Below are 17144 nucleotides of genomic sequence, written 5' to 3'. Positions count from 1 at the left end.
GACCGGGGAGAGCACAGTCCCTCACAGCACTCCCACACTGCTGACCACAGTGTCAGACCTGCAGTAGCCCAGTCGCACGTACTGAGGTCTGCCTGTCAGTGTGGCTCAGGGTGACTGGTTTGAAGTCATTCTGCTCTCCAGGGCATGGTTTATTTGGGACTGTTATGATGCATGATGTTTTCCACAGCCAATGGATCCTGTCCTTTTCTAGGCTCAGGTTGAAGATGCGGTGTAGACGATCGCACAGATCAAATGCACAGGCCTTCAGTAGTCATGGATACTCCATCTAAACCAGCCGTTTTGCTTGGACGAAGCCTCGTCAGCTCTCCACACACCAGGGCTGTTGTCATCATTGGTAGAGGAACATTCTCCTCTGTGCTGAATTTTCCTCCAGGGGTGACAAAAACAGCAGAGGAGGGTATGGGGGGTGCAGTGTTCCGAGGTGTTAAAGAGTTGGGGTGGTCAAACCTGTAGAAGAAATTGTTCATCTGATTTACTCTCCCCACATCTCCTTCAATGGTGTCCCTCTGCTTTGAGCTGCATCCGGTGATCATCTATATCCCATCCCACACCTCCTTCATGCTGCTGTTCAGCAACTTCTGCTCCAGCTTCCTCTTGTACTGCTCCTTTGCCTCCCTGAGCTGGACTCTGAGTTCCCTCTGCTCACGCTTAAGCTCCAGCTCATAACCGTCATCAAAGGCCCTCTTCTTCTGGTTCAGAAGACCCTTGATGTCGCTCATAATCAAGTGCTTATTGTTTGCATAGCAGCATACAGGTCTTACTGGAACAATAGTTCCATACAGAAGTTGATGTAGTCAGTAGTGGAGTCAACAACCTCCTCAGTGTTCCCACTGTGCGACCCCTGCAGTACATCCCAATCTGTAGTTCAGAAGGTTTGTAGAGAGGCTGAAGCAAGTTTGTGGTCTGCTTTTCCCAGTGCAGTGTATGCATACTTTGGGTGGCGCTGTATGCATCCTTCACGTTTGTGAAGATAGTGAATTGGTGGGTTTTTGTTAAATGCGAGTCAAAATCATCACAATTAAAAGAACCAAAGACTTAAACTACTTCAGTCTGTGTCCATTAAATTTATTTAATACATGAGTTTCACAATTTGAGCTGAATTACTGAAATAAATGAACTTTTCCATGACATTCTAATTTATTGAGCTGCATCTGTATATTTCATCAAAAGATTTTATTTTCACCAGCTGAGTACACCATTCTCTAAAATTCGGAAGCCCTTTGTAGCTTACTTATAAACCCTGCAAACTTTTAGGTTTTCTGATTCAGCCCTTTTCATTTCAGCTAGTAAATTTAATTTTTGTAATAATTTGTATAATTCAGTTTTAAGTGCATCTAATATTTTCTCTCTTTGTCTCAGTATCTTCTGATGAGTATGTACTTACTTTACTTCCACTATTACTTTCTCTTTTATCATTGTTGTTTTTTAAACATATTTATTTATTTTTATTATTTGTAGTATTCTTTCATCCTGAATGTATCTTTAAAAAATCATAAATAAATCATATATATACATATATATGGTGTTGAATCATTTACGGAATCTCACATATTAGATGTAGTTCAAACTCTTTCACTTCTAGTTATATTTTAGCAAAACATCCATATGTATTTCAACAAGAATTTAACTCTGAACATCGCTGATGTGTTTTATTATTTGTATTTGAATATGTCTGCACATTTCTGATTTTAACGTGTAAAGGGGACTTTTATTTTGGAGGGGAGATATGACATCATAAGGCTGTGCTGCGCTCCTGCTCTGTTGTGATTTGGCTGAAGAAAGGTTTGTGTTTTTTGAAGTGTTCCAAACTGTTCTGGCAATTTTATGCTTCTAACGAGAACTCTTAAATTAATGTTTTATTACATGTAACATTGTAATGCTTTGCATAATATTTCTGAACCTTTTTTTTTTTTTTTTGAGCAAAGTGCATCTGCACATGAGTAACACATTTAGATTGAATTTATTTTCTTTCTGTTAATTATTCTCATCTTGTCCAAACTCACAGAAAATCATCTACGTGACACACTATTATAAAGATGTCGTTTATTAAAGAGGAGAGTGAAGACATTAGGATTGCAGAAGTGTTCAGCATCAAACATGAAGATACTGAGGAACAAACAGGTTTGTTTCTTTCTCAAAGCTGAACTCATTTCATTCTTATTCACAGTACAGCTCTACAGAAATTAATGATGTTTCTGAAGAATGTCATATGATGTTCCTAATTATGGCTTTTATTTGACCTGGAGTGTAAGCTAAAGGGATAATTCACCCCAAAATGAAAATTACCCCATTATTTACTCACCCTCAAGCTGTCCTAGGTATGACTTTCTTCTTTCAGACGAACACAATCAGAGTTATGTAAAAAAATATCCTGGCTGTTCCTAGATTTATAATGGCAGTGGATAGGGGGTGAGATTTTGACGGTTATTCACATTTGACTTATGTTAACTTCCATGACGTAGTGAACACTCCTGTGATGTACTACACATTCTAAGCACATGAGCTGCACAGCACATCATAGGAGTGTGCACTACATCACGGAAGTTAATGAGTCAAATGCGTATCCGCATGGCTCCAAAAGCTAGTTGTTTTGTTTACTGAGTTTTAAATAATGATATTTGTCTTACACAATGTGTCTTACACATTGATTTAATTCAGAAGGCCTTTATAGAGTAATTCGGTTGGTGTACTCTGGTGCATGTGGCCTGTCTAACACCTTCATCTGGATGTTGTCCCTAAGTCTTGTCGGAAATACATTCATCTTGAGTCCCGGCAGAGCTACGAAATTGATGCTACAAATCCAATACGGTTGTTTTTGGTCATCTCATCCTCGCTGTACAAGGACTATGGATCAAAATGTGCTTACTAGCCTTGCCAGATCGGGTAACAGTAACAATGGCAAATCATAGTTCTCACTTGGATTATTTAAAATCCGATCCCTTTCAAATAAAGGCCCTCTGGTCCACGACATTCTCACTGAATGTATGTTTGATTTTTTGGTGTCTAACTGAGACTTGGCAGCGGCCTGATGACTTTCTACACCTGAATCAGTCAGTCCCCCCAGAATATGTCTATATTTGAAAACCCAGGAGAAGGGGAGAGTAACTCATGTAACTGTGCCTACATCTACCTAATTTGAATCTACTGTTCTTAAGATTAATGTTTCAACAGCTATCATCCTTGCTACTCTTTATTGGCCTCCTAAGACAAACTGAATTTTTAACTTTTTTTTATGCTCCATTTCTCCTACTTTGATTATGTTGGGTGACGGTCCACTTACAAGGTAATTTATATTATGTTGATAGTTTTGGTATACAGCAATATGCCAATACACCTACTCACTCTAAAACCTGAGTTATACTTTCACACTGCATGTGCAATGGTGTTTTTGAAGCCTACTGACACAAAAAATGGGAGGCATGCGGTCGTCCACTCAGAGCCTCCGTGCACAATGTCTGATGACGGTATGATTTTTACGTCACGCCTACCATAGCGGACCCTAGCGAACTCGCGGACATGGAAAGAATAACAGAGGCTTTAGGGACATATTCTTGGTCTTATTTGCTGCTGTGGAATAACTCCTCATAATTGTACAGTTTCAGACTTATCCATTTCTGATCATTTTCTGGTGTCTTTCAATGTTTATGCTACATTGTCTAAGGTCAAGGTCAAGATTATAAGGATGCTATCACAAAGGCCAAGTCTGAATTTTATACAAATTTATTTAGGGCAAGGGAAGGGGATACTCGATTTCTTTTTAAAATTGTCAATAAGCTTCTGCAGTCTCCTGAACCTTTACCATCTTGTATTTACTCCACTAATGTATGTAAAGCTTTTATGGACTATTTTAATATAAACATTCAAAATATCCACAAGCAAATACTACCAAACAAGCTTGATCTGACTGCAGCCTTCGATACAGTCTCACATAACATCTTACTAGGCAGGCTGTCTTCCCTGGTAATTACAGGTACCAATCTGTCCTGGTTTAGCTCATATCTATCTGGACACACTTAGTTTGTCCAACTCAAAAAATTTATATCTGAATCATCAAATGTTACCGCAGGTGTCCCCCAAGGTTCAGTCTTGGGCCCCTTGTTGTTTATTATTGATTTACAAACAATTCCAAAAAAGTTGGGACTTCTTTAGTTTTAATTCTTTAAATGTAATAATTTATAGTGCTTGTAGCATCCAGGTCTAATTTGGCAAAATCTTCCAGTGTTCCAGTGTTTCTGTGTCTGTTGATCATTCTTTAGTTTTTCTTCATTACAGGTGAAAAGTTTGGGTGTCATCCTTGATAGTACACTATCTTTTAAAGCTCACATTAATAATGCTGTCCGATCCGCCTACTTTCACTTACAAAATTGAAACCATCTTCATCCTTTTTTAACAGCAAATACTACTTATGTTCTTGTGCAATCCTTGGTTATGTCACATCTAGATTATTGCAATTCTTTAACTTTTTGGTCTTCCTTCAAAACTTACGTAAGTTGAAATTGGTACAGAATTCAGATGCACAAATTATTACTAGATCCCCTCTCGTAGAACATATTTCACCTGTTCTTTGCCATTTGCATTGGCTTCCGGTCAAAATCATATCAACTTCAAAATTTTGCTTGTTACCTACAAAGCTCTTAATAACCTTGCTCCTCCTTATCTTTCTGATCTTCTTCAAATCTACACTCCTGCACCTACCTTGAGATCCTCTTCACCTGTTTTTCTGACTAAACCACGTATTAATCTGAACAACATGGTCATGCTGCCCCTTATTTTCAGGAACGCCCTTCCCCAGGACATCCGCAACATTGATTGTTTTCCCACTTTCAAATCTCGTCTTAAAACTCATTTAAGCAGGCTTATTTTTGATTACATATATGTGGATCAATGATTATGAATGTTTTCATTTATTTTACTGTTTCTTGTTTTGTATGGATTTTGTGCTGTATGATTTTCTTTTTTATTATTATTATTTGTAAGGTGACCTTGAGTGCCATGAAAGGTGGCTATAAATAAAATGAATTATTATTATTATTATTATTATTATTATTATTATTAACCTCCTGGAGCTGTGAGAAGTGTTTTTTTATGATTGCTGGATGATTTTTGAGCTTCAGAATCTACAATAATAAAGCTTGGAAGACACAGGGTATTTTTATTTATTTATTGATTTTTAATAATTCTGATTGTGTTTATCTGAAAGAAGAAAGTTCTATACCTAGGATGGCTTGAGGTTGAGTAAATCATGGGGTAATTTTTGGGTGAACTAACCTTTTAACTTGTATTTGTCTCTATTCACCTTAGACCTGAAGGTGCTGAAAAAGGAGAGTCAAGAACTGAATGAAAATGAAGAGAAGTACCTGGTTGAGAGAAATCTTGATTTCATAATGGAAGAAAAATATTTTAGCTGCTCGCAGACTAAAAAGACTTCCACACGAAAAAGAGCTCTGAAGACAGGAACTAGAGATTTCTCCTGCGAACACTGTGGAAAGTTTTTTAATCATAAAGGAAACCTTAAAAAGCACACACAAATTCACACTGGAGAGAAGCCTCATGCATGCACTCAGTGTGGAAAGAGTTTCATTGAAAAAGGAAGTCTTAAAATCCACATGAGAGTTCACACTGGAGAGAAGCCTTATGCATGCACTCAGTGTGGAAAGAGTTTCACACAAAAAGAAAGGCTTAAAGTCCACTTAAGAATTCACACTGGAGAGAAGCGTTTCTCCTGCAAACAGTGTGGCAAGAGCTTCAAAGAAATAGGACACCTCGAAGGCCACATGAGAATTCATACTGAAGAGAAGCCTTTCACCTGCCAACAGTGTGGAAAGAGCTTCAATGAAAAAAGAAATGTAAAACTCCATATGAGCGTTCACACTGGAGAGAAGCCTTTCACCTGTGAACAGTGTGGGAAGAATTTCACTCAAAAAGGACATCTTAAAATCCACATGAGAGTTCACACTGGAGAGAAGCCTTTCACCTGCAAACAGTGTGGAAAGAGTTTCAATGAAAAAGGACACCTTAAAACACATGAGAATTCACACTGGAGAGAAGCCTTACACCTGCCAACAGTGTGGAAAGGGCTTCACTGATAAAAGAAATGTAAATCTCCACATGAGAGTTCACACTGGAGAGAAGCCTTTCACTTGCCAACAGTGTGGGAAGAGTTTCACACAAAAACAACATCTTAAAGTCCACATGAGAAGTCACACGGGAGAGAAGCCATATTCATGCACTCAGTGTGGAAAGAGCTTCACTGAGAAAGGAAATGTAAATCTCCACATGAGCGTTCACACTGGAGAGAAGCCTTTCACTTGCCAACAGTGTGGGAAGAGTTTCACACAAAAACAACATCTTAAAGTCCACATGAGAAGTCACACGGGAGAGAAAGCTTTTACTTGCCAACAGTGTGGAAAGAGTTTCACTGAAAATGTACACCTTAAAGTCCACATGATAGTTCACACTGGAGAGAAGCCTTTCACATGCCAACAGTGTGGAAAGAGCTTCTCTCAAAGAGGACATCTTAAAATCCATGTAAGAAGTCACACTGGAGAGAAGCCTTTCACCTGCCAACAGTGTGGAAAGAGCTTCTCTCAAAAATGTTATCTTAAAGTCCATGTTAGAAGTCACACTGGAGAGAAGCCTTTCACCTGCCAACAGTGTGGAAAGAGCTTCACAACAGCAGTGAACCTTAAGTATCACATGAGAACTCACACCGGAGAGAATCTGTTCAGTTGTGATCACTGTGGAAAGAGTTTCAAACAAAAAAAATCCCTTAACTGTCACTTGAGTTCACCCAAGAAGTGTGGAAAAAGTGTCAGTCTAAACCAGGGGTCAGAAACCTTTATGTCACGAAGTGCTGTTTTTAAGTTTCCTAGTTAATCCCTGTAACACAACCCATACACCACATATTTTAAATATTTGTTCAGTTTGAATGTCGATGACTCTCTTGTACAAAGGGCTTTTACCCCTGGTCTTTTTTTAACGATTGGATATCTATGGGGTCAGAGAAAACACATGAATTGACCAGGTATACATGAACTGAGTCTCCACATGCATCACAGTCATTTTGATGTTGGCCACTGTCCTTCAGAGTTTAGCTCCAAAACCAGTTAAATACATCTGACCAGCTAATCAAGGTCTAACTAGGCATACTAGAAACTTTCAGCCAGGAGTTTTGGAGCTGCTTGGAACTAAACTCTGCAGGACGGTGGCCTCCAGTACTGAGTTTGGAGACCCCTGGCCTAGTGGTTAACACACTGACATATGGTGCAACTGTCCCACCGGTGACCCGGGTTCGAATCCTGATTCGCAGTCCTTTGCCGATCTAGCTCCCCTCTCTTCAGCTCCATGCTTTCCTGTCAGTCTCTACTGTCCTGTCCTAAATAAAGCCCAAAAAAAGGACTCTGTATACTTGGTTAAAGTTTATGCCATTAACTATTTACTGCAGAACAAGCTGTAAGTTGTCAGTAACTTAATAAGACTTAATAAGTTGTGTTACTATGAGGAAACCTCAAAATGTAGATATGTATGCAGGTAGGAGGTACTCTATTATTGTATACTGGTGCACACCACCCAGATGATTACATGTCCAAAGCATTGTGCTTATATGTATGTTGGTTTCCATAGCACAGATATGGATATCATATCAGTATCATATTATATTCATCAAAAATGAAAACAATGAGATATTTAAGTGGTTTAGTTTTATGTTTTTTAATGCAGTCTTATGATATATTATAATGTTTATCTTTATTATTTTACTTACTTCTTGATGTTTGCTGATATTTGTTTGGTTTTTTTTTTTTTGGACATGTTTTATAAAATTGTACAATAAAGCCCCATACAGGTGAAAGCATCAAGTCATGGATGTATTTCCTTTGTGGTTCTCTTTTTTTATGTCCAATAAAATCTACTATTTGCATGTATTTATCAGTGTGATTTGTTTAAGAAATCTCTATTAGGTTACATGGCACATGTCTTACTCCGTTTTCAAAACGCTCATCTACTATAAAGGAAAAAGGAAACCGGGAGGGCACACACAATCACAGTTAATTTTTGCCAGTTGATAACATTTTGTAAAAGGTTACCCATTGATTGAGTCTGTGGCCCTATAAAAATATTTAATTATATGGACAAATGTTTGTTGAATTAATACATATATATATATATATATATATATATATATATATATATATATATTATTAAATATATATATATATATATATATATTAGTATGTACCCGTTTACAGAATCTCACAGATTACTTTTTATCATCATGCACCCCACTGATGTGTTTTATTATATGTATGTGAATATATAAATGTCATTTTGTTTATTTGATATGGTTGTATACATTATTTTATTGTTTTGAGTTAAGATGTATATGATTTTCAAGATTTGTTTAGGAAAGTGCATTGCCGCTTTAAAGCTCGAGACAAAACTGCATGATTTTCGGCTGTCCCAGACAAAAGACTGGCATCATGAAAAAATTGTGGAGAGTTCTGATTTGCCACGATTGTTTTACGATGCCAGTCTTTCATCTGGGACAGCCGAAAATCATGCAGTGTGTCTCAGGCTTAAGAGTATATACTTGTTTGCGTGCTTTGCTAGCTCAGTTCACTTCCTTCTGAGTCAAGAGAAGGTTGTCTCATTGTTCATTGAGGCATAAAACATAATATTACTGACATTTGATGATATATACTGAACTGAAGCGGATTGTTGCTTTGTTAGACATACTTTGTTATGTGGGATTATGAAATTGTATTTGTGAATGATTGCGATTGTGACTGTTTACAATGAGTGAGTGAGATTAACTCATATTAGCCTGCTTTATTTACTCCTTGTTTGCCAACAGGTGTTGTTTAATGGAGAGAGTCACAGAATTCATGTTTTCAACATATTTTCCATTTATGCAGGTATGTTGTCATTTTGAGTGCAATCTTTGTGATTAATTTCATTTTATGGTTATTCGTTTTGTCTTATGTTAGCTTATGATAAGCAGGTTAACTCAATGTACTGTATGCTCCTTTAAGAAAGTTTACTTGCTCAGTTTACTTCTTTCTGAGCCAAGAGAAGGTTGTCTAGTGGTTCATCGAGGTATTAAATGGTGTTGTTTAATGGAGTCACATAATTAATGTTTTCAACATATTTCCCATTTATGCAGGAAATAAAGACAGTGCTAGGCTGTGAGAAAGTGCAAAAGTGCAAAAAAAAGCTTATTCAGTCTGATTAAAGTGACAAAGGGCTCAGAGAGCAGTTCTTTTATTTAAACTGACTGAAATGGTAGTAGAATGACGTCAGTTCTATGCTGAATGAGGTAGTGAGCAGACCAGTGCTGCACAAAGTGACTGGTGCATGTCATCGTATGTTAGTGGGAGAGGGGATTGAAAGGACCTGGGGACGTGGGATCGGGGGGGTGGGGGTTCATAGTTCAGTGGTGCCTGGGGCAGAAGAGGGAAGCAAGTTTGGGAGCGAAGGTCTGGAGCGAGTTCAGCTTCCTGACAGCCTGATGGATGAAGCTGTCCTTCAGTCTGCTGGTCCTGGCCTGGAGACTCCGCAGTCTCCTCCCTGATGGCAGCAGACTGAAGAAGCTGTGTGACGGGTGGGTGGGGATCACCTGCAATGCAGAGGGCTTTACGGGTTCCGTAAATGTCCTGGAGGGAGGAGAGAGAGACACCAATGATCTTCTCAGCTGGTCTCACTATGTGTTGAAGGGTCTTCCGGCAGGATGCACTGCAGGCACCATACCACACAGTGATGCAGCTCGTTAGAATGCTCTCTATGGTGCCTCTGTAGAAGGTGCACATGATGGGGGCCAGGGTTCTAGCTCTTCTCAGTTTGTTGAGGAAGTAGAGACCCTGCTGTGCTTTCTTGGCTAGTGCTGCTGTGTTTTCTGTCCAGGAGAGGTCATCTGTGATGTGCACACCCAGGAACTTGGTGCTGCTCACTCTCTCCACAGTTGCACCGTTGATGGTCAGAGAAGCATGCTGAGTGTGCACTCTCCTGAAGTCAACAACAATCTCCTTCATCTTCTCCACGTTCAGAGAGAGACTGTTGTCACTGCACCACCCGGCCAGGCGGCTCACCTCACTCCTGTAGTTTGTCTCATCTCTGTTGCTAATGAGACCCATCACAGTTGTGTCATCCGCAAACTTAATAAAAAGGTTGGAGTTGTGTGACAGTGTGCAAATGTGGGTCAGCAGAGTGAAGAGGAGGGGACTCAGCACACATCCTTGGGGGGCCCCAGTGTTCAGTGTGATGGTGCTGGATGTGTTGCTACTGACCCGTACTGCCTGAGATCTTCCAGTCAGAAAGTCTAACAGCCAGTTGCACAGCGAAGTGTTGGGTCCCAGCTGGACTAGTTTGTAAATGAGCTGTTGACGTATGATTGTGTTGAATGCTGAACTGAAGTCTATGAACAGCATTCTGATATGTGAGTCCTTTTTGTCTATATGCGTGAGTGCTGAGTGGAGGGCAGTTGCGATGGCGTCATTGGTCAAGCGGTTGGACCGATATGCAAACTGGAAGGGGTCCAGGGAGGGGGGAGGGTAGACTTGATGTTTAACACCAAGCATTTCTGCAGACACTGTTGATCTTATCCTTGATTCCTTTAACTCAAAAGTTAAGAAAGTTATTGATGATATTTCTCCAGTAATAGTCAGTAAGAAAACGAACAGACAGAAATCAGCTTGGAGAAAATCAACAGCAGTTCAGAGTATGAAAAGACAATGCAGGAAAACTGAGCGGATATAGCGAAAGACGAAACTTGAAATTCACTATAGCATCTATAAAGCCAGTCTTCATGCTTTCAATGTGGAACTAGCCACAGCTAGACAGAGTTTTATCTCAAATCTTATAAATAGTAACTTAAACAACACTCACACTCTTTTTGCTACTGTTGAGAGACTGACAAACCACCCAAGTCAGATTCCCAGTGAAATGCTCTCCGACAGCAAATCCAATGAGTTTGCTTCCTTCTTTTCTGAGAATATCATTAATATCAGGAAGGGGATTAGCACATCCCCAAGTTATGCAGAGGTAAGACAGATTCGACTGCAATATCAAAAAGATACTATGTCTATTTTTGAAGCAATTGATAGCAATTTTGGAAGAAATAGTACAGCAACTAAAATCATCAACCTGCTATCTTGACACACTTCAGACATATTTTTTCAAAAGAGTGCTTAACTGTTTAGAAACAGATCTCTTAAAAGTCTCTTTCTGGGACTTTTCCAAACTCCCTGAAAACTGCAGTTGTTAAGCCCCTTCTGAAAAAGAGCAATCTTGATAACGCCATTTTGAGCAATTATAGACCAATATAAAAGCTTCCTTTTATAGGCAAAATTCTAGAAAAGTTAGCTTTTAATCAGCTGAACAACTACTTAAACTCAAATGGATACCTGGACAATTTTTGATCTGGTTTCCAAGCACATCACAGCATAGAGACAGCACTCATTAAGATAATAAATTATATTCGTTTAAATTCAGATTCTGGCAAAATATCAGTGCTAGTATTACTAGATCTCAGTGCTGCGTTTACACTGTTGATCATAACATACTACTAGAGAGACTGAAAAACTGGGTCAGGCTTTCTGGGATGGTACTCAAATGGTTCAGGTCATACTTAGAAGGGAGAGGTTATTATGTGAGTATAGGAGAGCATAATTCTAAGTAGACGTCCATGACATGCGGAGTCCCACAAGGCTCAATTCTTGCACAGTTCTTGTTTAGACTGTATATGCTCCCACTAAGTCAAATAATGAGAAAGAACCAAATTGCCTATCACAGCTATGCTGATGATACACAGATTTACCTAGCCTTATCTCCAAATGACTACAGCCCCATTGACTCCCTCTGCCAATGTATTGATGAAATTAACAGTTGGATGTGCCAGAACTTTCTTCAGTTAAACAAGGAAAAAGGAAGTCACTGCATTTGGAGACAAAGAAGAAGTTTTTAAGGTGAATAGATACCTTGACTCTAGGCGTCAAACAACTAAAAATCAAGTCAGAAAATCTTAGCATATCACACCAGTCCTCAGGTCCTTACACTGGCTTCCAGTTACATTTAGGATTGATATTTAAAGTACTTTTACTCGTTTATAAATCACTCAATGATCTAGGACTGAAATACATTGCAGATACGCTCACTGAATATAAACCTAACAGACCACTCAGATCATTAGGATCGAGTCAGTTAGAAATACCAAGGGTTCACACAAAACAATGTGACTCTGCTTTTAGTTATTATGCCGCCCGCAGTTGGAATCAGCTTCCAGAAGAGATCAGATGTGCTAAAACATTAGTCACATTTAAATCTAGACTCAAAACTCATCTGTTTAGCTGTGCATTTATTGAATGAGCACTGTGCGATGTCCGAACTGAACTGCACTGTATTTTATGCAACCCGAAATGATTGCACTGTATTTTATGTAAAATCATTTTCTATTTTTAACTGTTCAGGGGAAGTCGTGGCCTAATGGTTAGAGAGTTTTGACTCCTAACCCTAAGGTTGTGGGTTTGAGTCTCGGGCTGCCAATACCCAACTGAGGTGCCCTTGAGCAAGGCACTGAACCCCCATCTGCTCCCCGGGCGCCGCAGTATGAATGATACCCAATGCTCCGGGTGTGTGTTCACTGCTGTGTGTGTGCACTTTGGATGGGTTAAATGCAGAGCACGAATTCTGAGTATGGGTCACCATACTTGGCTGTATGTCACGTCACGCCATAACGTAAATTCTATTTAAGTCCATTTTTAATTCATTTTCAAAGTTTTTAAATTCCTTGTTTTATTTATGTGATTATTTTTTTCATGATTACTTTCTTTTATGTAAAGCACTTTGAATAACCATTGTGTACAAAATGTGCTATATAAATAAACTTGCCTTGCCTTGCCTTGCCTTAAGGAAGATTAAGGATAACACACTCGCACCCTAAAGAGAGCAGCCCAGAAAATGGAGCACAGCTGGAGGAAAACAAAACTAGAGGTATTTTGTATTGCATGGCGGGAAAGTACCCTATCCTTCAGAAAAGCATTAAAAACTGCTAGATCCGATTGCTTTTTTGTCTCTTTTAGAAGAAAACAAACATAACCCCAGGTATTTATTCAATACAGTGGCTAAATCAATGAAAAATAAAGCATCAACAGGCATTGACATTTCCCAACAGCACAGCAGTAATGACTTTATGAACTACTTTAATTCCAAGATTGATACTATTAGAGATAAAATTGTAACCATGTTACAATAATCTCAAGGTTAGATTATTGTAATGCTTATTTGGGTGGTTCTTCTGCACGCTTAATAAACAAACTCCAGTTGTTCCAAAATGCAGCAGCTAGAGTTCTTACTAGAACCAGGAATTATGACCATATTAGCCCGGTGTAAGAATAAATCATATATTCTTGCCTTCGAGATCGCAACTATAATTCTGGTTCAGGTTAGGCTACTGAGCAGAGGAGACCAGGTACCCGGGACCAAAGAATGAGACACACAGAGTGCAGTTCATTCTAAGCTCAATTTTATTGTGCCCAGTGGGTCACATATATACTACAGTTTGCAGAAATGAAACAATCAACAGTCTGGAGAAAACTTGCCAGACCAGCATAACTAATTCCATTACATAATGATTAGATCAACATGTCACAGTCAGCAAGAATTAAGTTTAGCACTTCACTTTAGAGCACAATGGCGTCCCCATTGGTGTTACAACATACAATATACAAGATGCTCACAAAAAACACCACACCCGGTTCTGTCAACACTGCACTGGCTCCCTATGAAACATTGTACAGATTTTAAAATCTTGCTAAGTAGTCATAAAGCCTGCATTAATTAGGTCAACCGGAACTGGGAACACTTCCCATAACACCCAATGTACTTGCTACATCGTAAGAAGAATGGGATATATGCTAATATTAGTCTGTTTCTCTCTTATTCCGAGGTCACCGTAGCCACCAGATCCAGTCTGTATCCAGATCAGATGGTGGATCTGCACATAGAGATGACCTCTACAGCCCTGAATGTCAGCAGAGACTAGGACGACTAGTTGAGTCCCAGAGACAGATCCCCTGTAAAGACCTTGTCTCAGACGACCACCGGGACAAGACCACAGGAAACAGATGATTCTTCTGCACAATTTGACTTTGCTGCAGCCTGGAATTGAACTGCTGGTTTCGTCTGGTCAGAGGAGAACTGGCCCCCCAACTGAGCCTGGTTTCTCCCAAGGTTTTTTCTCCATTCTGTCACCGATGGAGTTTTTGTTCCTTGCCGCTGTCGCCTCTGGCTTGCTTAGTCGGGGACACTTAATTTACAGTGATATCGTTGACTTGATTGAACAGATACTATTTAACCCTCTGGAGTCGATCAACGCAAATACGCGTTTTGAGGCATCTTCTCCTGATAAACCCGAAAAGAACTTAAATTACACTTTCAGTTTTGATCGTACAGATAAGAGCAATACATCAATCGAATCTGTAAACTGTCTACTTTTATTTGTATACACACATAATAACAACCAAACTTTGTGCATTTACAAAATAAAGAAAACAAACAATGTGCGCTTATACCTATAAGTTCACTTATAAAAGTGAACTTATAGGTATACTGCCAGTTTACTAATTAAATACTATGTACACTTTGAAGTATAGTCTCAGTAAACTACTAGCTTAGTAGTTTTATACTGCAAGTATACTCATAAGTTTTCTTTAAGTGAACTTTACATCATACTTTAAGTATACTACTATGTCCCTATTTAGGTTTTAAATTGTATATATTTTGTCATATGAATATCTGAACATACAAAACATCCACAGAAAGAACAGGGTATCTGCTTGTAAACAAAAACATTTTATTCTAGCTTCATGAATTCTTTTTTTAAACACTTTAATGTGGGTAAGTTTCATAAAAAATAAAGAAATAACATTTTGAACAAAAAGCTGAAAAGAGACAATGAATTGGAAACAGTCTTTCTACTGTACAAATTAAAACAATAAACCAAAGTAGCAACATTTAAATGACTCCTCATTTATGTACATTCTGTTTTTGTTTTTAACTGTAAGCTAAAATGTAGGTTTGCAGAGTAAATTAATAGTCTACCAAAAACAAAAAAATAATGATAATAATTGTTGAAAATGTTCTTACTCTCAGGCCACCCAAGATACTGAGCAAATGGTCTAATGCTAAATTCCTCTAAATCTGTTCAAATGAAGAAACAAACTCACTTACATCATGGATGGCCTGAGGGTGAGTACTTTTTCAGCACATTTTCATTTTTGAGTGAACTATTTATTTAAAATAGAGGTCCTTGGAAATTTGTCAGTAAAGCACAAACAGTCCACATCTGGTTGACTGAACCGCAGACTCCATCAAAAATATAATTTCATGTTTACTTAATTGTCCACTTGGCCCTGTGAAAGCTGGAGTTACAAGACTGACACTGATGTCAGCAAGGAGGTCTTTGATAAGAAAGCCCTTATCAGCCATTTCTTCATCGCCAGGCTCAAGAAGTTTTAGAATTCCTGACGCTTTGGTGATTTCCTTGTCAGAGATGGAGCCTGTGTTACAAAGCTAACTGTGCCGAAGAGTGTGATGCCAATCAGGGACATTTTTATCTGGTTTACAGAGATCTTATAAAAGGGCATTTTTAGCAGTTATTTAGAGCAACACATTTAACACTACACATAACACACATACAGCACTGCTGTTTTTCTGTCTTTGACAGCAGCAGATCCTGAATCTCTTCCTCTTCCATTGACTCTTCTGTCTGATGTCCTCCTGTGGTTGAGTGGAGGCTGTGTTTTGTTTTATTTTTTATCCCACATCTTCCCATTGCCTCTGTAATGAATCAATTATTTTTTCACGCTGGCATTTTTAAATATTTTTTATGTACATTTCTGTATACTTTTGTATGTTTTGTTCTCAGAATGTCTCCTAAAGACCATGCTGTAGCACAACTAGTGACAGAGTCTGGACAAACAATGCAGACGCTGCTGCTTCAGATCCATCTTGTGACTGAATATCATAATTCTGGCCCACTGGCTTTAAAATGTGTTATTAATCCAACAGAGGCAGGAAAAATCAAGAGACAAAGTGAAGATGAGCAGAGTTTACTGAATAACCATTTATAAAATCTTTCTCAGTCTGACCCGTACAAATTCAACAAGTGTTACTATAAAAACTGCATCATCATCATCATCATCATCATATGACAAAACCTTGAAATGGAGACTTTCTCTGACTTCTGACTGACTTGATGCAGCATAGCTTGCAACACGAGTTCCACTAACAGATAATGTAAATTATAACAAACCTCTGAATACATGTGCTAGGAGGCTGCTATAAATCTGAATTTTTGGGAGGACTCAATAGCTAACCATAAACATAACCAAAGCTTCAAGGATAGTTTTATATATCTGAAGAATCTACAGCACAAAAGACACCAACAGTTGATATAACAAACAAACCATGAAAAACAAATAAAACCAAGTCTCTAAATAAAAATAAATGATGGATGCATTTACCTTGGGATTGTCCGTAAATTAATGAAAGGGTCCCTTGTATTTGAGGAAAGACGAGATTCGTGCACATAGAGCAATGTAAAATTGAGAAGATAAATCATCCAACAATATTCCATCAGTGATACGCACTGAAAGAAGATGTTCTTAATCTTTGTACAGTGATGTCAGTAAAGTTCATGATTAGGAATCCCTTTGATCTCACTTCATGAATTCCCCAGAAAGCAGGTGACAAAATGTATCAGAAGTCTTTTTTATTTTTGACTGAGCAGTAAACCGAACCTTTCTCAGTCAGGACAGACATGCTTGCCTCTGCCCTCCCTTTATTGATTGTTTTCTTTCATCCGGAATGTATCTTACAAAATCATTCAGAAATAATATGTATATGTATTCGTATGTGTGTGTAAATAAAGTGTAAATAAAGTGTTGAATCATTTTGTCAGAATCTCACATATTAGATGCAGTTCAAACTCTTTCATTTCTAGTTATATTTTAGCACAACATCCATATGTATTTCACCAAGAATTTAACTCTGAACATCATCAAAATGATGTATCTGTTCCAAGTAAATATGTCTGCACATTTCTGATTTTAGCGTGTGAGGAGACTTTTATT

The 17144-nt window shown here is 38.4% G+C and overlaps 1 protein-coding gene across 1 annotated transcript; it reads left to right on the top strand.

The window, feature by feature from the left end:
- Positions 1-1697: 1697 nt before the first annotated feature.
- LOC109112563 (gastrula zinc finger protein XlCGF57.1-like) lies at positions 1698-7939 on the top strand. Its single transcript, XM_042721206.1, is given in 5 exon segments — positions 1698-1803; positions 2027-2142; positions 5323-6037; positions 6039-6112; positions 6281-7939. Coding segments are annotated over 4 exon segments (1491 nt in total). The 5' UTR covers positions 1698-1803; positions 2027-2057; the 3' UTR covers positions 6898-7939.
- Positions 7940-17144: the final 9205 nt, after the last annotated feature.

Source organism: Cyprinus carpio, chromosome B3 (assembly GCF_018340385.1).
Source record: "Cyprinus carpio isolate SPL01 chromosome B3, ASM1834038v1, whole genome shotgun sequence".
Lineage (NCBI taxonomy): Eukaryota > Metazoa > Chordata > Actinopteri > Cypriniformes > Cyprinidae > Cyprinus > Cyprinus carpio.
The sequence above is the reverse complement of the archived record's forward strand: the minus strand, read 5'-3'. Positions and strand labels throughout refer to the sequence as shown.